The sequence below is a fragment of the Passer domesticus genome, chromosome 1 (assembly GCF_036417665.1).
Source record: "Passer domesticus isolate bPasDom1 chromosome 1, bPasDom1.hap1, whole genome shotgun sequence".
NCBI lineage: Eukaryota > Metazoa > Chordata > Aves > Passeriformes > Passeridae > Passer > Passer domesticus.
In genome coordinates this window covers 102175776-102200695 of record NC_087474.1, presented here as the reverse complement: position 1 = coordinate 102200695, position 24920 = coordinate 102175776, and the positions used below count along the sequence as shown (strand labels likewise).

The 24920-nt window shown below is 35.4% G+C and overlaps 1 protein-coding gene across 7 annotated transcripts in view; it reads left to right on the top strand.

The window, feature by feature from the left end:
* Positions 1 to 24920, top strand: part of ZNF236 (zinc finger protein 236) — a 78846-nt gene that overhangs the window by 31795 nt on the left and 22131 nt on the right. For 6 of the 7 annotated variants that reach the window (XR_010367970.1, XM_064431831.1, XM_064431820.1 and 3 more), the window contains exons 9-23: positions 199 to 402; positions 1874 to 2102; positions 3822 to 4094; positions 5830 to 6033; positions 7794 to 7938; positions 10045 to 10305; positions 10556 to 10806; positions 11394 to 11495; positions 16363 to 16514; positions 17113 to 17219; positions 17314 to 17465; positions 17578 to 17793; positions 18324 to 18603; positions 19047 to 19150; positions 22834 to 23199. Coding sequence is in view for 6 of the 7 variants with exons in the window: in XM_064431831.1 (XP_064287901.1) it covers positions 199 to 402; positions 1874 to 2102; positions 3822 to 4094; positions 5830 to 6033; positions 7794 to 7938; positions 10045 to 10305; positions 10556 to 10806; positions 11394 to 11495; positions 16363 to 16514; positions 17113 to 17219; positions 17314 to 17465; positions 17578 to 17793; positions 18324 to 18603; positions 19047 to 19150; positions 22834 to 23199 (3046 nt within the window). In the remaining variant the exon portion in view is untranslated. The remainder of the gene's footprint in view (positions 1 to 198; positions 403 to 1873; positions 2103 to 3821; positions 4095 to 5829; positions 6034 to 7793; positions 7939 to 10044; positions 10306 to 10555; positions 10807 to 11393; positions 11496 to 16362; positions 16515 to 17112; positions 17220 to 17313; positions 17466 to 17577; positions 17794 to 18323; positions 18604 to 19046; positions 19151 to 22833; positions 23200 to 24920) is intronic. The other variant, XM_064431827.1, reaches the window with a different exon arrangement.

Here is a 24920-nt window from a genome sequence, read left to right as displayed (position 1 = left end):
AAAAAGGGATATACAAAAGCAATTCTATAATGAAGTAAGCAAACTTTGAATGAGGCTCTGTGTAATCATTATGTCTTGTATAAGTAGCCATCCTCATAATGCGCAGTTACCAGACATTTCAGGTAAGGGAGCTGCGCAGGTGAGGTCATAACACATACTTTTGATCTTCCTTGACAAACATACCACTGTATATTTCAGGCCACACATTTTCGGTCTCCACTTCTTCAACAGACAGAAAACCAGGTGGCTCCAGCTGCTGCTCATCAGGGTCAGCAGACTGTCACTGATGTCATTCAGCAGCTCCTTGAGTTATCAGAACCAGGTCCTGTAGAAAACAACCAGCCTCAACAACCTGGTCAACAGCTCAACATTGCAGTGGGGATCAGCAGAGATATTTTGCAGGTAAGAGCTCTATGTGAGAACAACTTTACATTTCAGTGTTTCCTTTTTCATTCTTATATTTTAATGCAATTCATTCTCAGTGTTTTCAATTATAGCATTCCTTATGGATTTCTAAACAATCCATTAGTCAAGAAAGAATTGTAAAGATTTATTGAATGGGTATGGGCCGCGCCAATATATCTTTGTATTGCTTTAAGTGTACCCTGTATATGGATATTTTTACTGATACCTTAAGCCTTCTTTTTTTTCCTGTTGCCTAGAAGCCGCTTGTGGCATGTCCTTAGGTCATGCAGTGCTTAAAACATTATATCATTCAAGAGGGGAAAAATACTTTTTCTGATTAAAAAATGAGAATATACACATGGCCTTTACCCTGTTCTAATTAATAAGGACTATCTGAATATTTCCTTTGTGCAAGAATTTTTTTTCCAGGGCCAGTGTGTGTTTTTCCTAAAAAACTTCCTATATTTTGGCCTTGATAATGGCAGAAGGAGATGTGGTGTAATAGAAGAGATGTAGGGTGCTGAATTACTTTCTGTGCTTCTTCTGCAGCCTGTGGCCCAGAAGGGCACAAACAGGATGGATCAGGGCAGAGAATAATATTCTTTAGTGTTACTGGCAGCCTGCTAACCTGTAAGATACCTTTTCATCTCTAGACTTTTAAATACCATTTAAATTTGTGTTTGGAAGACCCAAATGTTATATGCAGCTATGGGCAGGTTCACCCTGTTACCTGTGCTGAGTTCTCTAGTGTCTGGAATGTGATGAGGAATTGCAAAGAGTGATACATGATACATAGCTATTATCCTGATAGCTAGTAAAAAAAAAAAAAAAAAAAAAAAAAAAAAAAAAAAAAAAAAAAAAAAAAAAAAAAAGTTGTTTCCTAGGAGGCAGCTATAAGTGCAGAAAATCCAACCTAAAATTTTTCAGACAATCAGAAATCAGTGCTGTGTAATGTGGGATTCACATTCTCTGAACCTGAGAGAAGCAGAGAAGAGAACGATCAAAACAGCTCTTATCTCATTTGCTGCTCCTGTGTTGTGCCAAAGCAGAATGCAATATGGAGATTTTTTTACCCAAAGTGATGGTGTTTTGTTTCCTTGGCCTATCAGGGTGTGTGTGTGTGTCGGGACTGTCGGCTGCTGTGCAGAGTTGAGTGCTTGGCAGATTCAGTTTAGATGTAATGAAATATACTATAGAATAATATAGTATAATAAAGTAATTAATTAGCCCTGTGATAAGATGCAGTCAGATGCATCCTTTCTCTCCCCTTGGTGGGGTCACTTTAATTTACTGTAGTGTAATAATGTGTTTGCAGGTTTGAAGTATAGCTGAAATATTGTGAGAATGAGAAATTTAATTTCTTTAATTATATTTTCATTGTATCTTCTAAGTACTTGCTTGAGAAAAGTTTGGGATAACTGTGGAATGTTTCTTCCTTAATCTAGAAGGTTTTTTGTTCTTTTTTTAGCAAGCATTAGAGAACAGCGGGTTGTCGTCGATTCCTGTCTCTGCACATTCTACTGAGTGCAGCCAGGCTAAGGCTGCTGGGGCCCAGGATCAGAACCCAGATGTCCCGAGCCTCTCAAATCATCAGACTGATTCTAATAGTGGCGAACAAGATAAGGAGCAAGAGAGTACGGATAAACTAGATAAAAAAGAAAAAAAGTTCATTAAGAAAAAATCACCATTTTTGCCTGGTAATACTGCCACTGCTTTCTACTTCTTGTGTTGTAAAGAGTGTAGTAATTTATGGCTTTATAATGGGATTTCCCAAAATGTGTTGTGGATTAATTATGAACACTATTATGAACAGTATTTGTTCTTATCTAAAATACAGTGTAAGGTATGATTGATAATATTTATAATTTTCATTATGAAATATATTTTCATTGAAAAGCCATGTCGGAATGGCATGAAACGAAATTATACTTCTAAATCTTTTGGATTAGATCAGTGGAGTTACAGGAAATGGACAAAGTATGTGAATCTATTATTGTCTCCCATCATCTTTCTCTTACAAGGTCTGGCTTTTCCTTGTATGTCCCAGAGTAGAGTTCTTGCAAGGACTATTCTTCCCCTTTGGAAGTGAGTCCTTACAGAGACGTAAGGGCAGTATTGCAGATCTTGACTGATCCATGTAGGGAAGGACAAAGGCTGGCATTATGAATAATTCTTCATGTCATCTGTCTCTGGAATCACAGTACTGATATGAAATTGTCACCATAAATACATGCTGTTATTCTGCCTCTGTACTGTGTGGTGTATATTCTGCATTTTGTCTCTGTGTTGCTTAAGTTGCTTAAATGCAACTTCAGTTTCAAGGTTGCTTGAGCTTTATGGCTGCTAGAAGTTATTTGTTGCAAGTAAGGCCTTCCTACTTCAGCAGCCAGCCTGGCATATACAGTGCTATAATGCAGCCTTTGATCTGTGACTGTGGTATCTGCCTAGGTACACTGATGTTGCTTTTTCTTTTGCAAGGGATGGGGAAATTGATCTAAAGTAAAAATTTGTCTTCTTCAATATAGCTGTGATAAAAAATAGCATGAAATTTTTCCTCTGGTGTATGATTATTTTGTTACTTGTGTTTAACAGCAACAACTCTCTAGCTGTGACTGCAAATAAAAATAAAAGGTCACTGCTGTACAGTCAAACACAACCACTTTTGTTTTTGATAAAGTAACATGACTTCAGTGTGTTGATAGGGAAAAAACACTAGGTTTACTGATATTTAAATGAGCAAAGAATCTGATATTGAACAACACAGATGAATAAAAAATTCTGATAGGTTTTAGAAGGGGTTCCTTTCATTTTTTGTTGAGGAAAAAAAATGTCCTGTTGCCTTAGGATAGACCTTAGCGTTCTTGGATCATAAAACAACTTTTATTAAAAAAGTAGCCTTAAATTGTTAATCTGTCAGAAGGAGTTGCGCAGTTTTTCTTCCTTTACAAGTTTACAAAATGTAATTTAAGTCTGAATTTGCAAGAGAGAGAGTCAAGCAAAGTATCTCCTCCAGTTAGGTAAGTGTTAAGTATGTAAAATAATCTGGTGTGCTTGTGGTTGAGGATTTACAGTCATTGTTGGATAATTTTGTGTTAGATATGTTATTTATAGGTTAACTGGTATATTGCATTTACAACTGCATTCTACATTTCTAAGTGGCATAGAAATTGTGTTATTTGAATTTAAACAGGATTCTCTTGGGTTTTTTTTTTGTCGTTACAGCCCATCACCATTTTCATGAAGTAGAATATATCTGATAAAGAAGTTAAGCTTCTATGAAGCGTGTTGTGATGGCATCTATTTCACAAAGTGTTTTTGTGGTCTGATTGTTTTGTACAATAGCATCAGTGTAGTAGGATTTTTCAAGAATTGTTAGAAGGTTTAAAAAGCATTCATTTTGATATTCCTTGTTTCAGGTTCTATACGTGAAGAAAATGGAATCAGGTGGCATGTTTGTCCATATTGCTCTAAAGAATTTAAAAAACCAAGCGATTTAGTGCGCCACATCCGCATTCACACCCATGAGAAGCCATACAAGTGTCCCCAGTGCTTCCGCGCCTTTGCCGTGAAGAGCACTCTAACAGCACACATAAAAACACACACTGGCATTAAAGCTTTTAAGTGCCAATTTTGTATGAAAAGCTTTTCCACCTCAGGGAGTTTAAAAGTTCACATTCGCCTGCATACAGGTAAGACCTAGAGATGGCTTTTTGTATTCTGTGATGTGGGTGGGACCTTGAATGAGTAAAGACTGTGAAATGTGTAAGTTGTAGACATGTCTGCCATGTCATTGTTAATATCAATCAGAGAATGTATCATTTTAGTGTTGTACATATGAGTGATTAGTGAGTGTCATTTTTTGTCATAACTTTCTAGTGTTTCATGGCTTTCAAACGTTGGGCTCTTACAAAAAACATTGACATTTAATTTTCTGATTAAATGAGTCAGCTGTTGTTCCTTTCTAATATCACTGTTATGAATTGTGCATTCTGAAGAGTCATACTTTTGCAATTTGAATTCTGATTTTACTTGTCCCCAGTCATCTTTAATATTTGCTATTGATCTTCCCTCCTCCTTCTCCCCACACTTTTTTATAATTTTACTGTAAAACTCAGGACTGGTGGCGTCCTATTTTATCTTCTACATTGCAGTTGTGCATCATGTTTTCACCAGCTTACCTGTTTTCAGCATCTTACAGTGAATATCCTAGAACACCTCTGATCATATAGGGTTTGTTTACATATGATGTCTTCAAAATCTTTTATATGATTGAATTATCCTTTGCATAAGCAGCAATGAATTTTCTGCTTTTGGTAGGTTACCTGGTTGTTTTCCAAGTTCTTTCTTTGTTCGTTCAGGTAAATAAAGCTTCAGCAAGATAAATGTGCTGCTCTTCCCTTTAATTCCTGTTTATATAATTGCCTTCTGCAAAAGTATCATTTATTGGCTTAGGTGCATCTGGGATCCAATGTGTTTTATAGTTCGATGTATTTTGTCCATGAAATACTAATGTTGGTTCATCCTCAGAAAGTCTTCCACTTTTTTTTTGTAAACTTGTAAACTAGTATTTTTTTTCTGTTAAAGTCAGGCTTACTTCATACAAGCATTCAGATTAATTCAGAGTGGCAGAAGCTCTAGGTGGCTTGGAAAACAGTCCAGTGTTTATTCCTGTAGTTTCAGATAATGTTTCATTTAGTGCATTGTGAAGAATGAACCATTCTTCTACATTTTTTCTGCCTGTGATTGAACTTGATAAAAACTGTCTTCATAATACCCAGTCATATTTCCTAGCCTTTTAAGTCCAAGATTTCCCCTTGAACAAAACCAGAAAGTTGTTCAGCTTTGCCTGTCTCTTACTTACCAAGTTCTCTAGGAAATCTCTCTCAAGGAGATATTTCTACTGGGTTTTGCATTAAAAAAGTCTTTCTTTAGTACTTCTGTTGGCATGCTTTTTTGACTGTCATCAGAGTTGATGTTTTCTGAGATGGATCTAGAATTTTTTGACTTTGTTACATCCCTGTTCCCTCTCTTTTATCCTGTTATATAACATGCTTATCCATGTTTGCTGATTCCTTTTTCTCACCGTTTTTTAAAAGTTTGTTTGGAAAGACTTTAACCTGCCACGTGCAATTCTTACGACAGCTTCTGAAACTTGAAATTTGTTGTCACTTTTGCATCATCCAGTTTCTTTATAACAAACTTGCTTCAAGTGATGTGTTTCAGTCAAATGGCCATTCAGCAGGTTAGTTGTTCATTTGACTGAGTTTTATGGATCTGTTTTGTAAACCTGTGTTACAAAAAACACCATGAGTGAAAACAAACAAAAAAAAAAAAATACAGGAAAGAGAATCAGTATTCTAAAGCTACATTTCTAGGTTGATGGAAATAAAATTTTAAGTTTTTTTTTTTTTTTCACTTTTGCAGGTGTTAGGCCTTTTGCTTGTCCTCACTGTGACAAGAAATTCAGAACATCGGGCCATCGGAAAACTCATATCACTTCACATTTTAAACATACGGAGCTAAGAAAGCTGCGGCACCAACGTAAACCCACAAAAGTTCGAGTAGGAAAGTCAAGTGGTCCAGTACCAGACATCCCTTTGCAAGAGCCCATACTCATAACTGATTTAGGTAAAGAGCGAGTAAATCCATACTCTTGAAATTTGGGTTTCAGTGGGATATAAAGGTTGCATTTTAATCAAGCAAAAGCATTCATAGCTCACTTGTAATGATATATGTTGAAATAAGTCATCAAAAACAAACTTCAGCAGAGTGCTGTATTTTATAGCTTGCTTACACTAGAATTAATTAGAAAGTATTTTTTTTTACAGTTAAATTGTATAATCCTTACCAGTAAGAAGCCATGTGCATTTTTATATTGGGAGTTTAATTTGTATATTATTAGACCATTGGTATAGAGGAGATGACGATTCATGACCAAGAGTCTTCTCAAGATGATCATGTCTCAATCAACATTTGTAATAAAGATTACAGATATGAATGAGTCAGTCTGTTACATGATTTTTAAAGTATTTGTTTTAATTATGACCTCAACTTAATTAGCAGTAATCATTCGTGGTCATGTTTCAGAAAAAGGGCAGCTTAATTCTGGAACCTGCTTTGGTGAATTCATCCAGTTATTTTAGTTCTCTTTCATAAATATTTTCACAAGATTATATTGAACCACTTTTTGGAAGAAGTTGTACAAAACAATATGTTGCTGTCTAATAGAGGTCAGTGTAGTGGGTGATGTGTTTACTTTTTGTTGTTAGATTCAACAGTCTGCTAACCCCTGACTTGGCTATTGTGCAGTTATTTTTATGGTGGAATCTTACACTGGTAATACCTTTATCTTATAGCAATAAAATTTTTATCACTCTTTAAACATCCTTTTGCTTTCACTGCATACAGGAGTTACTGAAAGCAAGAGTAGGAGTTATTTTGGTGTCATACAGAAGAAACTTAAATTTTTGGGGTGCAAACAAAACTTAGCTGTCAGCTTCAGACAGATCACACAGTATTTCATGCTTGAGTGAAACCCAGAAGCAAATATAATCCCATTTCTCGATTTTGAAGAGAAGCTCCACTTCAATACAATTAAGATCTGTGCTGTGAAAGTCTGATTTTTGGAAAAAATAAGAAATACTATGGAAGTTGTTTCCTGTGGATGTTGATAACACATGAACTCTGCTGATATCAGCATGTTCAATGTAAAAGTAGGTTCTGCTGTTTATCTAGAAGATGTGACATGTTTTTTCAACCCCCTGTACTACTTCCCGCCCCACCTGCCCCCCCCTCCCCCCAAATATCATAGTTATTTTAGAGGTGTTAAGAACCTAATAATGTTACTTTGTAATAGTGTTAATCTTTGAGTGGCCCTTTTGTTGATATATACTTTGCTTTCTATAAGTCTTAATTTTTCTAAAAGCCTATGAAAAAAGTCTGCAAATTGTTCTCTGTTTCAATGCTTTTCACAAAAGGCATATTAAATATTTGTCAAGTTCTGTACCTGATAATACTTGATATACATTGATTAAATATCATTTGCTAAGGTCGAGGTTGGAAGGAGAAGATATTATTAGATCAGCAATTAATTCATAACTGTCAACTTTAGAAAAAGTTAATGCTTCTTTTGGACAAGTCTGCTCTGGTATTGAGGTGGACCTGTGGATAAAACAAGAACTTACCATTAAAATACCATGTACAGTAAAATATCTGTAATGCTGTATGCATAATTTTAAGCAAATGCTGAAAGCATGCACATTTTATTTATATTTTTTGATGCTACAAGTTTAGTCATGCTTTCTTTTCAAATACTAGCTCTTCAGACTACTGCATCTTTGGAATAACTTTACAATTTTTCCTGTTTGTGTATGTGTTTATGTATGCAGGTCTTATCCAGCCAATCCCGAGGAATAGCCAGGTCTTCCAAAATTATTTTAACAGTAATTTTGTGAATAACGCAGAGAGACCATACAAATGCTACTATTGCCATCGAGCCTATAAAAAATCCTGTCATCTTAAACAACACATCAGGTAAAATAAGCACAATCAAGAAAGGAAATGTATGCCATAACAAATTCGTGAAAGACATTAAATTATGTAGTATTCACAGAAAATACTTTTTTTACCATCTCTTAAACACTGAACCAGTGATTTTTTTTTCTTGTAGAGTTGGTGGAGGCTTTACACTAACTCATGGCTATGTGCAGTTCTAGCAGTATAAGTGATTGTGTTCAGTGTGCAGTTTAGTTTACTGACACTTGGATTCTTTATTCCAAAACTGTGTATAGAAAATAACAAGCATTGTTTGTGAATTCTTACAGTAATTTTGTAATTGCATACTCCAGATTGCCTGCTTTGTATGTAACTCCTATCTTTTGAGATGGAAATTTGCCTTTTGTTCTGTATAGAAAACCTAAAAGAATTGGAGCTTACATTGTAATTGAGTAAATGTTGCTGGGGATCATTTTGTTGCTTGAAGGTCAGTTCAAGTTCTGTGTGGGCAGTGCGTGTTAGAACCACAGTCATGGAGTCATAGAAAAATTTAGGTTGTAGAGGAACCAGTGGAGGTAACTAAATCAGTCTTGTTTTGAGAAGAAAAGTACCCTCAAAGTTAGATCAGGTTGCAGTTTTACAGGCCATGAGATTTAATATTTAGTCAAGATATGAAACAGTGCTCTCTGACTTACAAACCATAAACAAGTGGAAGAAGAAATATGAAAAAAACCCACCAAAGATGGTTACTGGGATTTAAGGGACGAGTCCATACAACAGGTGGCAATCTGGTTGTTTCTGCAGTGTGAGCTCTGTGCTGCTTTCTCACTCTCTCTAGCTCAGATCATGGTGAGTTCCTCATACTCTCTTTAAAAATCAGGTTCTATATTTTTTAAATTCTCAGATTGCCTTGAAACAGTTCTTGGGTTTTATATGCTATCTTAACAGGAGGAAGGGAAGCTTTACAATATCCCATCTTTTCTTTTGTAATATCCTACCTAGATTTCTCATTGTCTTCTGTAAACACATTCCAGAGTGATTGATTTAAATGAAAATAATTTTGAATTTTACTGAAAATGCAAAAATAGGATGTGGTTACCAATCACCTGCTGCTGTGTTTCTTAGATCTTTCAACAGAGTACTGAGTGAAGCCTGGCTTTGTTTAAGAGCTGTGGAGAAACTAGAAACGTTTTTCTTTTCACATGTTTGCTCTTTGCAAATTGGCATTGTTATTATTAAATTGCATTGCTTGATAATGTTGTGGACAGTGTGTCCTCATGGAGTAATGCTGATCATTGCTCACAAAGCTGAAAAAGGGGAAAATTTGTAGTAGGTGTTTTTTCAGTAGAGCAGTGACTGTGAATAGTGTGTCAAATAATCCCCCAGACACACCAAGGAAGGTCAGGATGCCTTACTGCTAATTTTTATCACGTGTATTGGTAGCAAAAGAGTAATCTTAATGTCTGTCATATACTTTGTTATGGCCTCTGATGTGGTGGTCATAGCCTTCCAAGGTTACTGTAATCATAAGCTGTCTCTAACTTTTCCTGACTTTATTAAATCTTGCTTGTTTTATCTTCCATTTCCTAGTATTTCCATTGTCTTCTTTCTACCTCTCTCCTGAGATGCTACAGTTGTAACCCTTAAAATTCTTGTTGCATTTCATTTCATTTCCTAACTTTTCCTTCTGTCTGTCTTCCTTCTGTCCCAAGAGTTTTGTTGTTAAGTGTAGTGGTAGTATGTATAAGGAGAACCATGTCTTTTTCTCCAAACTTTTGTGGACAGTTTGTTAGTGAATTGAGGAAAATACATGTGACTGATAATATACTAGTCTGAAGAACTTCTGCACCATCTGGAATGAAAAAATTAAACCCAAATATTGTGATGGAGACAGATTATGATCAGAAAAGGAGATTGGACTGCACAACATAACTAAAACTACTCAGATAGTATTGGGTTTAGCCCTGTCAGATTGTTTATAACTTAATAAAATTTAATTACTGGCTTTTCCTAATTGGGACCTCTTCCATCCATACAGCTGTCACCTTTGTTTGGTTTATCTTGCTCATTTTAAAATTGAGTCCTTTAACAACTTTGTAAATCAAATGTTTGAATCTATTTTAACTTCTGCTTTCTCTTAAAAAGGTCTCATACAGGTGAAAAGCCATTTAAGTGCTCTCAGTGTGGAAGAGGTTTTGTGTCAGCTGGAGTTCTGAAAGCTCACATTAGAACACACACTGGATTGAAAGCTTTCAAGTGCGTTGTGTGCAACGGGGCCTTCACTACTGGTGGTAGCCTCAGGCGGCACATGGGGATCCATAATGACCTTCGACCATATATGTGTCCCTACTGTCAAAAAACATTCAAAACATCACTCAACTGTAAAAAACACATGAAGACTCATAGGTATGCTTGCAATTTTTGTATAAATCTTCCAGTGTAGTTCAGCAGCATTCCTTAAGGGTACTTGGAAAGGCAGCTTTGTTCTCTAGCAACTGTATATATTTGAATAAGGATTTTTATTTATAGTTAGGAAACCTTAGGTACCTTTGCAGGTATAGTAAATTGTGGTGTACAGTAAAAATAAAAAATTGTTCATATAAATAGGATAAATTTCTAACTGAAACTATAAAGACTTTTTCACCTTACTTTGTAGATATGAACTTGCACAGCAACTTCAGCAGAATCAGCAGTCTTCTTCAATAGATGATTCTACAGTACATCAGCAGAGCATTCATGTTTCTACACAAATGCAGGTGGAGATTCAAAGTGATGAGCTCCAGCAGTCAGAAGCTGTTGCAACAGATCAGCAAGCTATTTTAGAGTTAGACCAGCAGCCAGTAGTAGGCACAGAAGAAACAGCACTGGAACAAGAATTGGCTGATCAGCCTTTAGAGCAAGATGAGGGTGAGTATTTGAAATATGGTAAGGTTTATAATGAGGTAAGTTTTCAGTTTCTCAAATAACTGCTTCTTGACAGGAACTACAAAAGTACATGGAGTAAAGGCTACTTACTATATACTTAAAGTATATAGTACATTTTCATTAATTTGTGTTTATGTTTACTATTAAACCCTTTAGTTGTCACGAGCAAAACTATTAAACAAATACACAAAAAAAAAGATCCATCCACAAACCCTTACCATGTCAGTTCTCTGATTATTAAAAAGCACTGCTTTATAGTCTACTTAGAAAGTAATACCTGTGGTTTGAGGTGAATGTTCCATGTTCTTTATTTATTTGTAATAGTGGAACAAAATATTTTGGTTTTGCTTTGCTCTTTTTCGTGGTGCAATGAGTTACCAAGTACAGCAGGGAAATATAAATAAAATGTACTATAAACCTGTTCAGCTAATAATTGCTTAGTTTATTTTTAATGCGAAAATTTGGATGACTGTAAAGTATGGGGGTTTCGAAACAACTGAAATATACATTTAATTTCTTGATATTTTTCCCTTTCCCCCTTTCCCCTCCTCTTCCTTTCCCCATTTCAGATAGATTTGTGACATCCCAGCATGCTTTACAGGAAAACATCACTCAGTTTGAACAACAGACTATAACACAGCAGCCATTTGATCAACAGAGCTTATCACAAGGTTCGTAATAAATAAAGGAGGTAAAAAGTAGTTTTTATAAATCTGGCTTTACAGCATAGCTATGATAAAACATTTTTAAAGTGGGCATCTGCATTCAAAGTAACTGCAATGCAGAGAACTTGGGGAAAAAATTACCATTCTGAAGCTAGACTTGGTAGAATATTATGAATACTTAATTTATTTTTTTTTGCTTTTATGAGCTGATGTCTAGTCATTACAGTATGGGTTTTATAGTCAAGCATATAATATTCTTTTCTTGATTGTGTTTGAACTTGCTGTGGCAGTAGGCAGTTTGCACAGGTTTCTCCCTTGGTATACATGTTCATTACCTGAGATGATCAGAAACACAGTCTTAGGATTTGACTGAGTAGCTACTGGGATTCATTTTGGAAGAAGACAGTGCAAAATACAGTCACATAAAAATCATACTTTCCACAGCAGTTTCTTTTTATATTCTATGGAGTAATGGAACTAGCAAACTGAGAGATTGTAAGCACTTGGAAACTGTTTTTTTCCCCCTAAAATACAGAGGAATATGTGTAAGTGTGTGTAGTCTGCAAATAGTGAAGAAATGACTGTCTTTTTTTGCTTTTCACAGCTGGATTTCTTGAATTGTTACGTAATATGGAACTACTAATTTTGTTTTGGGGTTTTCTTGGTGGTTGTTTTGGGTTTTCTGGCAGGGGGGCCGTTGCTGAGGTGGGGAGTTGTTCAAGAGGTTTTGATTTGGAAACATTGCTGGTTTATCCCTTGATCTCCTTGTTTCTGCATTCAGGAAATAACTTTCTGTAGCTGATAACCAGTAATTTGTATTCTATGTGCACAAATTTCTCTCTTCTTAGTTTCATTCCCTTTTAATGGTATAGTATCATTTGTAAAAACTTAATTGACTGTGGTAAGTTGTATCACACTGTGAAGAAATAGTATAATTTGCCAATTTTAATTCTCTAGGTTGTGCTGCTTTGTGTGTAAAGAAAATAAAATTAAAGTCTCCACCTTTATTAAATAAGACTGATCCAGATCCTCTTAAAATACTATGATTATTTTCATTGGTTGACTTTTACAGTTTTTCAAATGAATGAGAAGACACTACAGAAAAAAAAAAAGCAGCCTTTTGTTCTACATTATTCTGAAGAGTGGCGGTGTTTTTTGTTTGGTATTTTTTAATGGCTCCTTAGAATTTATAAACCCAATAAGTAACTCTTGTTTTGTCATTTTATTTAAATTTCAGTTTCTGTGTATGTGTATCTTCTATGTTACATAAATATCAAATGATTTCTTGGGGAGGGGAAAGACTCCTAGAACCCACAAAACAAATCTTTCATCATCAGAAATTTAGACTGATCATCAATACGTTGTAAAACTGGTGCAGAGAAACAGAACATGTGTGGTGTGGGCATTTTAAAGTCTCATTTGTATAAGACGTCTCCTATTCTACTTGGAATCTCATCCACAGATTCCCAACTCTTTGAAGTTTCCTTGAAGATCCTGGAGCCCTTCAAAATTTTTGAATTTCAGGTAGGTAAGCATTTGCGCGGATGCATGCGTTAAATTGGTCGACCCTCTCCCTATGTCTGCATCTGTGCTTCATGCTCCTAATTCCTTTTTCCTATCAGCTAGGCAGAACATTCAAGCTTAAAACACTGTCTTTTTTATTCTTTATATTTATAGGCTGTATTCTTGAGTAGATATTTTTGCTTCAGTGTTTATTAATAAATTATGGAGGAGTTTTAAAAAAATCTTTGAAAGGTTGTTTGATTTTTCTTTTTCCTTTTTTTGAGGGAAAAACCCCAACTTTGCATTTTAGACAAATGAGGGTAATCTCTAGGTCTGCATAGACCTGGCAGAACTTGGTTTCTTCTTCTTTCAGGTTTGTTTGTAATACTTGTGTTGAATTTCTTGTTTATTCAGATAGATTATTTTCTTCCTATGTTCAGACTTGTAAAGAAGTGCAGATCCTATGAGGTGCTACAGTATCAAGTGATTCAGTTGAGCTAAATTTGGAGGCTGATGAAAAGGACTTAAGTTCTTTGTAGTGTGTTCATCTTCATTTGAAGACTTTTAAGTGAAGTCAGAACAAAAAATGTGTCTTTTACTGAAACTGTCTTTGGGTTTACTAAATATCACCTGTCACCAAATGTGTTTTCATATAAATTATATCACCTTTACTTTCTTTAAAGTGTCCCTGTAAGCATGGTTGGATGATAGTTCAAATAGTGGTGATAGGCAAATGATTTTGAAAAACCAGAAGTCCCAATGCTGTTAGTTCCACAGTCCATACGAACATACCCTGGCCACCAGAATGCTATTTGCTTTCCTAAGAAGCTGATTTGCAATCTAAGGATTTAGGATTCTGATCTTTTAGTAACTGTTTACAGATATTTGCAGTCAGTATTGTCCAGCTGGTTGCCTTTGCCTAAGAAGCAAACCTGCAGAACAAGTAATTGATAGTCACTGATCTCTGCTGAGATGCACATGTTCATGTCAGTGTTTATAGTGTTAGAATTTAAAAGATCTGTCAGGAAAGATGTGAAATTTCTTCTGAATTAAATACTGTATTTACTACAAACTATCATACTGTTGTTTTCTCATTCTCACATGCAAGTCACATCTTTCTATGAGTAAAATGATTTCCAGAGTATTCTGTTTCTTGCTATGTTTTTTTAATATAGAAGATTAAAGGTTGGATGCCCTGAAGCCAAAAAAAACCCCAAGTTGCACAAGTGATTATATGTACTGAAAAACACCAAATCCAATTCCAAGTTTAGAGGACTTTGTAGTAAGAGGCTCCCCTTATTATACAGAGCTCGAGATACTCTCTGTTCTTTTAAGATTGATCAAAAGCTTCTGGGAGACAACATACAGTGATGAAAACAAAAGCAGAAAATAACAGTTGTGAAATTTCTTTCTCAGACTGTCTGGGTTCTGGTGTTTGGTAGTATGGGATTTTTTCAGTGCTGTTCTGTAGAAATAGTATGGCAGTAGCAAATGCCTTTGGAATGCTCAAAACTGTGAGATCTTTATTAATTTGAGAGGAAATCAACCCTTATGCTAGGAATTGAGCAAAATGGGGATGCATCATGTATGTTCTTGTTACAGCTTTGGTTGTATTTCTTCTCTAACTACTTTCAGAAGTAGCATTTTTTTCTTCAGTTTGTCCTCAAATACCTCTACATTCAATGCTCTTTGTGGGCATTTTGCTGTATGATCCTTGGAAATTTTTCAGAATCTCAATAATTCATTCAAACATTGTGAAATGAAATAGGTCACAGGACAGTAACTTCTTTTTTCCTTTCCTTTATACCCGCTGATTTAAAAAGAAGTTTCAGGTTTTTACATAGTGTATTTAGTAGTTGGTTTTTTAATGTAGGGCATGTAAGTAAAATCACTTTGCTTCAGTTTCTTGAGTCTTGCTTTTTTGTATTCTCATCCCATGTAGTGGGAACATCATTTTTCTGTAAAGATAATTCTAAAATTAATTTGAGAACTAGAAATTAGCAGCCCTCTTATCAATGCAGAAGTTTTCATTGTTTTCTTCAGGCTACTTTTTTGTCATTTCACAAAGGCCAATTGCAGCACAAGGTCCAGCTTTTAGGATCTTTTTTTCTTGTACTCTTGTGGTACTTCTAGGAGAGAAAATAATATACAAGTTTCAGCATTAAGTTTGGTGACTAGTTATGACCTGATTAATAACGCTTTCAAGATTTATTTACATTTGTGAGTTTTCATTCTATGGTGGAAGCAGTAGCATACAAATAGGGGTTTTTTTCTCTACTGATTACAATATTCTTCTGCTGTGGAAAGTGTCTTTTGGGAACATTTCTGCTTTAACTCAACAGATCCAGGTTTTTGTTTTACTGTTGCTCAAAAACATTCTTTAAGCATTGCTTTTTGGCCTTTGATGCTGTGATCATCTGATGTGGATTTGTTTCTACCCTGTGTTCATAATCTTCACCCTTTTTGTCCACTAAAGGCAAACTGCACAGAAGTACTGAAATTGTTGCCCATATGTTAATTACTGATACCTGTGGTTTAATTTTTTTCCACATGACATTGTGGGTTATTTTTTAATACTGGAAGTATTACAATTTAAAAGAGGTTGATAAAAGGACATCTCTAATAGCATCAAAAACCACTGCAATCTGAGCTGTATTTCCCTGGCTCTCAGTCATTGGTGCTATCATTTCATTCATTCATTTAGAAAAGATGATTAAGATCTGCTATTTCAGGAGAACAAAACCAAATAAAAATTTCAGGGTTTTATACCGGAAATGTGAATAAAAATGTGTTTATTTTTCACTTTGCAGTTTGCCTTTGAGAGGCTCTACTTTACTATTATCTAAAGAGTGGGGATATGTGGAGGAGATCCAAAGTAGGAGAAAATGGGGTTACTTTATCAGAAACTGGAGTTCTCCTATTGGGTCATCTCCTCCACTCACCCGCCATCCTCCCCACTGAGCTTTGCATCCTTGTGATCGGCTTCCAGTGTAGTTAAGGGAGCGTGGTACCAACGTGGATAAAGGGAGATGGGTCAACCTGTTTGACACATGCATGCTTACATACAAGAAATTCAAAATTTCAATGGCTCTAAGGTAATTGTGGCACCCTGAAGGAACTTCAAACAGTGTTTTTCTGTGGAGGAGATTTTCCAATAGAATTCCAGCTAATGGTAAGTAACCCTGTTATGCCTATTATGTAGATGCCAGAAACTTGTGTGTGTTTTGATGCTCAACAGTGAAGAGTACAGCTATTACTGTCTGATAATGCTACTTATTCTCTTCTGAAGGTAGTCACCAGAAAAGTGTGGTGTTATTCAAAGTCCAAATCAGTGTGTTTTACAGGTTTATGACTGTTTAATTTCTGGCAGGTTTTACTGTGAATGACAGCTACAATCAACAGACTCAATTTCCAGCTGTACAACAGCTGCAGGATTCAAGCACGCTTGAATCTCAGGCTCTATCAACGAGTTATCATCCACCAGCCCTTCTTCAGGTTCCAAATACAGACACTATTAACGTAGTAAGTACTACTTGAAGGCAGGATTAATTGTTCTGTGTTCAGTTGGACTTCCTTGCACTGCTTCATTTCATTGGTGATAGGCAAAACGATAAGTCAGAAAAGTTTCAGAATTTCTTCTCTAGATTGCTTATGTTGTTAGAATTTCCTTGTATTAAATTTTGAAATTTCTTCCTCTCAAGGATTATTCTGTTGTAGCTTTTACTTACAGGAATGTTCAGAAAGTAGTGAAGTTTATCAGCAGCACTATGTTTTGCTACTTACTTAGTGTTCAGAATGGCTGATCTAGTTTTAAATTTACCTCTTCAAGCACTAGAAAATCTGGACAATTTAGATACGTTTTTGTGGAGATTCAGGGAAGTGCAAGTGCATTATGTTGTCTGTTTATTACAGTTCAGTAGCTGAACATTTTTATGCCTTCCTTCTCAGTATGGAAGGGTGAGGTATTACATTGCACTCTTAATTTCCTATTAAAATGTATGAAAGCATAAATTTAATTACTTGTGTTGACTGTAAATGCTGTAATTTTTTTTCTTGCCTATTTGTGAGACTATATTTAAATTTTGTGTTACTGAAATTCACTTGAGGCTTTGATTTTTAGACCACTCGCTTGATGCAAGACCAGTCACCACAGGAAGAACTTGAATTGCACACCCAACGGCCTCATTTTCTTGAGGATAATGAAGATCAAAGTAGGCGTTCATATAGGTATGTTACACTTCCAGCTTTTGTAACAGAATTTCCTGAATCTTTTATGGCTAATAATTACATTGAACTAATGAAAACTATGTTTTTCTAATAGATGTGAATATTGCAACAAGGGCTTTAAGAAATCCAGCCATTTGAAGCAACATGTACGATCACATACTGGTGAGAAACCTTATAAATGCCAACTCTGTGGCCGTGGTTTTGTTTCCTCGGGAGTTCTTAAGTCACATGAGAAGACTCATACAGGTAAACAGATTATACCAGCTCTATATTAGCTCAGCCCATGTTTGAGTTTTGTAAATGTCCTGTGTGAGTAAACTTAAATAGCATGCTACTTACTTGTTTCTGTTACTTTAAGGAGTTAAAGCATTCAGCTGTAGCATTTGCAATACCTCCTTCACCACTAATGGCAGCCTTACCAGGCACATGGCAACTCACATGAGCATGAAGCCTTACAAGTGCCCATTCTGTGATGAAAGCTTTCGAACAACTGTTCACTGCAAAAAACATATGAAAAAACATCAGACAGTCTCCTCAGCTGTAGCAGCAGCTACAGATACAGGAGGAGGAGGAGGTAAATGATTTCATTTTTACTTTTACAGTCCTTACTACATAAGAAATACAGATGTTTTGGTGGATTACATGAATGCTATAATAGTAATGGTACAAAACAAGCTTCCAGCATGGATAATGTCTGCTGTTTTGAGCTGCTGAAATCACTCTGTTACCTGAATTGTTTAAATAAACTAGTTTTCCAGGATCTGTCCAGTGCAGTAAAGGTATTGTATGTGACATAGCTATTTTAATATGTCACTGAAGTAGATCTTCTGTCCCATATTACTTAACCTGTGTTAGTTATTATAAAGATAAGAATCATAAATCCAGCTTTTTTAAAAATGAAGTACCGACATGACTAGTTAGACCTCTAAAAGAGGTTAAAGTCCATAATATTGCAAGTCCAAGCACAAAATGTAATGGCTGTGTGTTTAATAATAAACCCTTCTATTTTTTTTTTTGTAATTTCAGCTGACAAACTAAACAGAAATGTCTTTTTTTTGTTTTGGTTCGATATTTTTTTTAATTATTATTTTTTTTGCTTAATAGTTGCATGTGTTGAAGATGATGATGAGAGCTCTGAAAGAACTTCCAGAAAATCTCGTCCTGGTGTCATAACTTTTACAGAAGAAGAGACAGCAGAACTGGCAAAGATTAGGCCTCAAGAAAGTGCCACTGTTTCAGAAAAAGTTCTTGTCCAGTCAGCTGCAGAGAAAGATAGAATTAGTGAGATGAAAGATAAGCAAGCAGAACTGGAAGCAGAACCCAAATATGCCAACTGTTGCAGTTACTGTCCCAAAAGCTTTAAAAAACCCAGTGATTTAGTCAGGTGAGGAATGGAAAATGTTCATATGTTTTTAATTTGCTGGATAGTTCACCAGAAACTTTAGGAATAACAGTTTCATATAACTCTTTATGCCCAAGTTGAAGTTTGACTGATATTTACATAAAGTTTTCTTTTTCCACAGTGGTTTAAAAATGAGTCAGAATGTTACCTATTCTGAATATGACTAATCCAGCTCTTTCATATTTAGTTTCCTGTAGTATTAAAGTTATTATGAAGTTTTAGAATAAATTGGGTTTTTTTGCTCTAATACTTGCATATAAAAACATGTAAAAATCTGTTGAAAAAAATGCAAATACTTAAATCTTCTTATTCTGCCTAGTGTAATGCTAGTATAAGTATTTAATTAATTATAATTAGAAAATAAATATTTATACAAACTGACATAAAAGTAGAATTTCACTTTACTTGTATCCTGGAATTATTAGGCATGTTCGTATCCACACTGGAGAGAAGCCGTATAAGTGTGATGAATGTGGAAAGAGTTTCACTGTAAAATCCACTCTGGATTGTCATGTTAAAACACACACAGGTCAGTAAGCTTTTGTATGTCTTTGTTTAGAAGTTGTTTGCTTTCTTGACCGCTGTTTAGGTACAGATTTTGCAAGGAATGCTATGTTTCACTGTGATCTAATATTTGGAACTGTGGATGGCAGTGCTAGGGGAAATGTGGTACTTGTGACACCATCAAATTAAACACATCAGAACTGAATAAATCATTTTGTTACAGCCTTCTATAGGCTTCTAAAGTATGGTCTTAGCTCATGCAAAAACTGTGTATGTAAGTGTCCTGAGTATGTTCATGTCAGATCTTCTGTAGCATTGCAATGATAAATGATTTTCCTTAGTAAGAAGGTGGATTTGAGGGAATCTTACATAATTTAGAGGGAAAAATAATGTATAAACATTAATGTTTGCGCTGCTATGTAAACTGGAAAATAAGAGTACAAAGATTTTGAGCATTCAGCTGTTTGAATCTTGCAAGTTGAATGTAAACCTAAATATCTGTAATATTTAGGTTTTTAGGGTAGGTTTTTGTATTCCTGAGAAAGGTTTAATTTTAATAGTAGTATTTTTCAACAATGATTTTGCTCTAATGAAAAAAAACTTCTAAGTCTTTCATACTTATTTTCTTCTTATCATTGAACTTCTGTAATAAACCCAGTGCTGAACTAATTAATTTCTAAAACTGTTTACAGTTTTAAGTTTCATTATGATCTCTCTTCAAAAATTAAAAAAAAAAAAACAACAAAAGAGATTTTAATGCTAGACTGCATTATTATTTCAGTCATGGAAGCTCCTTCATTTTACTATATTTGTACTTTCTACTGTTGTTTGGTAAGAAATAGTACTCATGTTACATGGAATTGTTGTGTAGATCAGGACAGACAGTAGCAGATAGTAACAATAATGAAAGGAACAAAGCCGGAATTGTGTCATGTTACCTTCAGGTTCAAGCACTTTACAGATTGGGGGACTCTGAATAAGTGATTGCATCTCTTTGCTTGCTAGCTTTAATGGAATATTTTACCTAAGTTTTATCTAGTTGTTTTCTGTATGCAGAAAAACTGGGTAAGAAGGAATGGCCTTCAGTACAGTCAGTAGTAGTAAGTTCCTGGATCAAGTTTGATTGTCAGTTTGCTGTCTTGGTATTTGTTCATAAGCCCACTAGATTTTTGTTTGAGAAATAAATTGTTTCCTCTTCTTAATTTTTTAGCTCTTTGTGTTTGTACAGACATTTTGATAATATATGATGGAGCTTTGTAAATTTTTATTTTAATATCCTAAAACAGATTTTCCCAACCTGCTATTCATTCTCTCATATTACATATAGTACAATTTTGATTGTTTGAGTCCTTGCTCAGGTGCTTAGGAGCTCTTCTGCTGACTTACAGCCTTTTGAAAATTGTCCATGTAAGCCATTTGTGTTCAGTCTTAGAACTGGTTTTCTTTAGTTCCTGAAAAGACTCTTTCCTTTCATCCTGTGGCAGTCATTTTTATTAAGGTCTTCTTGTATAAAACCAGTGTAAAATTCCAAAAATCCAGATACAGTGGAAATCTGATCTTCTTCAAAGAGCACGCACAGATTTGTGAGGTGTAATTTCCACTGCAAAAGCCACATCACCTTTTCCCTATTGTAGATCATTTTAACCTATGGGAGTTTTTTTCCATGTTTTTTAAACTTGGGCCAGCTTGTGCTGGATGAAGATTAACTAATGTGCAGTTTTCTGCATTTGAGCCTAGATTGGTTTCTGGAATGCTGTCTTCATCTGTGGGCAATACCTGCACCTGCTAGTTCATTGGTTTGATATTGAGAGACACATAATTTATTTAAATTGATAATAAAAAAAATTACAGTATTAATATCTATAACTCCCCTAAAAATAGTTCCATTTGAAAAGCTACTCTATTCCATACCTGTAAATGAAAGTTGCCTGGATAGGAACCTACCTGATATTCTCAGTAATCAGCATTGATCCAGAGAATTAGTTTGGAGCTTTAATGGAAGATTGGAAGTTTCTCAGAGACGTATATGGTTCTTTGTCTGAACACTTAGCTCCTGCAAATTCATGTAGCTGAAGTGGGATAACTGAAGTCACACACTATTGCATTTCTGTCTTCATTGCTTTTACAGTTTCCTGATGACAGTTCTTTCAGATGTCTTGTGTCAGATAACAGCTCTTGTTAACTTGTTAGTTGTGTAACCAGTAGTGTGGCGTGTCAGTGGCATAAAACACATTTAATTTTTGTTATATTTGGGAGCAGTGCCAGTTTAGTGTTTGCCATTCCTTGATGACTTCTCAGCCGAATTTGTGATCATCTTCCCTCCAAGTTTCCTTGTGGATACTAACTCAAAACTACTAAACTACTGTAAACAGTTCAACCATCTTTCTTTTTTCTTTACATATTCCTAGCATTTGCACAAAAAGCCCAGGAGTCAGCTCACAATCTCATTGCATATTTAAAAAACAGGACTTCAGATGTTCTGTTTGTTCCTTCCTGCTTTTTTTTGTGTTGGTTTTCTTCTTTCTCTCTCTCTCTTATTTTTCCACCACCCTTTCTCCCAATGGGTGGGGATTTTTTATATAGTGGGAAAGACTGCTGGATGGCTTCCTTTGTGGCACTGTGAATGTGGTAGATGATTTTGCTGCAGCCCAGATTCCCGTTGTTTCACTGTTATTGGGCTCTTTCTTCTCCATTGTCAGAAGTTTACTTAGTTTTGCTTAACAGGAAGTGACAACAGTGCGCCACGGTTTTGTAATTTGAAGTAGGTTGAATTGTAGTTCAGGAAATTGATGAGATGTAATTGATGATGTGTAAATGGAAACTAGAATTCAACAGCAGGACTCACAGGCACATATTGCTCTTGTGATTTCTTTAGCAAATGCATTGGTTTCCTTCCCTTGTTTAGCTAGGAAGCAATTCCTAGCTGGAAGGCCTGGGAATTTCAGGAGTTATAGTGGGTTTTCAGCTGCAGTGGCATGTTTTCTGCCAGACAGTTACGTTATACTTTTTGTGAATTGTACAGCTGTTCATATGGTGTAAGAAATAAACTCTGTAGTTTGCTGTTACTTGTAGTACATTAAAAATTCTATTTGAGATCAAGGATATTTTTCAGATGTTATGTACTCTGAAAGGAGAGACAAAGAGGTCTATATATGTATAGACCAAATTTCTGTACTTCTGGATTACTTCGTGGGTTGATATTTTGTTTTAGAATGTTATCTCACCTCACTTAATTTTAATAATTTCTTACTTGTAATCTATTAATACTGGTTAATTAAGGCAGCATTGAAACAGAAGAATAAAGCTGCTAGAATTAAAAAGGAAATGAGTGGCTAATTAAGTAGGAGCTAAATGCTGAAGAGGACAAGATAAAACTTTTATTTCTCCAGTTTAGGAGCTGTGTAGTTGAAATAACTGGATTAGTCAGGAACATGGGATGAGGAGGATGACAGGCATGAAGGTGACCAAATAAGATTCTGCATGAAAGCTTTAAAAGCATATGGAGTTTTAGTAAAAGGAAGAAGATAATATGCTCTTCATTGAGAACCTTAATTCATCTGAAAAGCGGCCAAATTATAAAATTATTTCTAATTATTTTGTTCAAATTAGTTTAGAATCTCTTCTGGAGTTTGTTAAATGGATTATTTAGTCCTCTCAATCTTTTTAGGGGTTTAATCACTTGTCTTTCTGGTTTTGAAACTTTTCTAGGCCAGAAGCTCTTCTGTTGTCACGTGTGCAGTAATTCTTTTTCTACAAAAGGCAGTCTAAAAGTCCACATGCGCCTGCACACGGGAGCAAAGCCCTTCAAATGCCCACACTGTGATTTGCGGTTTCGTACTTCAGGGCGCAGAAAAACCCACATACAGTGTCATTATAAACCAGATACAAAGAAAGTTAGGAAGCCTGTTGCCCGGACTTCAACTGAGGGACTACAACCAGTCAGTCTTCTTAATTCATCCTCAACAGACCCTAATGTTTTCATCATGAATAACTCTGTTTTGACGAGTCAGTTTGATCAAAATTTACTTCAACAAGGACTTGTGGGCCAGGCTATCCTGCCTGCTTCAGTGTCAGGTAAAAATGGATGGGGTGGTGGTGTGGTGATCAAGTTATGAAATTTGCTTTCTGTTAGAGTTTGGAAAGTTTTGCCAAACACTGCTTGCCAAACAGGTAAGAGTTTTACTGAATTAATGGTTTGATGCACAGTGGTGACATAAATAGAAATTTACTTATTTAAGAATGAAAGAAAAATATATGCAGTTCACCTAAAAGTGTCTTCAGTTCTGCTATGGTATTGCACTGCAGAGAGGAAGAAAATGCAGATAACAAATAGCTGGAGTACTTGTTTTCTTTGTGGTAATACTTTCTTGGTTCTATTTAAAAAGAAAAGAGGTAAAACAGTTACTCTGTTTGTCTACACTGGTTATTTATGTGAATAATGAAGAGTATATTTTAAGTGCATATCCTCTGCAGTACATGTGTAGTTATTTCTCCAAAATAAAGAAAAACACCCACATCAAAAGAAAACCAACCAAAAGACCCCCAACCTCAACACAAAGCAAGAAAACTCTTTAACAATACAAAAAACTAGTAGTTGTAGGTATGTATGTTAGATAATTGAGTGCCTAAGATATGAAGTCAGTCGGTGGATTGACAGTGATTACAGCTGCATTAGCACATTAAATGTGCACAGGTTATTCTTTGAGACCAACTGGCACAGAATACCCAACATGCTTCATGTTGCAAGAAAGTGAGAATTATCCTTGCTAATTTCTAATTTTTTTTCAGGTATTTTTTGTGTAAGTGCTCACTGACCCAATGTTTGTGTAACTGCTCAGGTAAACTTGGACAGGGATGATTTTAAAAGCAGAATAGTGTTAAGGTGTCTGGAGACATGCCTTGGTACTCTTAAATGTAGTACTTAAATTGTGGGTCATGGACTGCCTGTCATTTCTGAAAGTGAGATACTGATTTTATGTGCTTTGGCATTTTTTTCAGTACATGTTTATGATTTAGCAGGTATGCCCACAAATTCAGAGTATTATATCAGTCTCATATTTAACTGTAGCCACTCCAGCTTATCTGATTTGATCTAAACTGTTGTCCGAAATGAACAAATTTTTGATGTTCAGAAGATACTGATGTTATTTGGCAGGCACAGTGATAGTGTGATAAACTTAGTGATCAAATTAGTGATGAATTTGGGATGAGAAATCGATTGATTCATTTGCTTGGATTTTTGAACATAGTAAGGTGGAGTGTTTAGTTTGTTCAGATGACCTAAAAAGAGACCTTCTTAAATTGAGACTAGTAATGTGGGTTTTGGCCAGAGCAGGTATTTTTTGGGTGCATTGTAAACCAGATTTATTGTACTAAAGAATTCTGAAGAGGGAAGGATAGGTGTTTTTGAAGCATCAACCAAAGGAAACTGGTTGATCATACTCAGGGTGTTTGGAGAAGAAGGTACATCAAGCACAAGATGACTTTTTCCATATATGCTCTCAAGGCCTTTTGTAGAGATGGCCTATTCAGCTTTTGAAATTAGAACCTTTTCAAGTTCTGGATTTCAATTGCTAATGCACCTTTATTTTCATCCATGTATGTACAGAGGATGAACTTTGACAGTTTGATACTGTCTGTGCTGTGCAAAATGTGGCAGTAACTTTCATGTGTATGTTCAGAGTCAGAATGTAAATACCCTGTTTGTTTAGGGGCAGCACACTCTCTTGAGGAAATGGAAACCAAATTTCTCCAGATTTCTAATGCTACTCTGGAGGGATTCTTGTTTTGTAAGC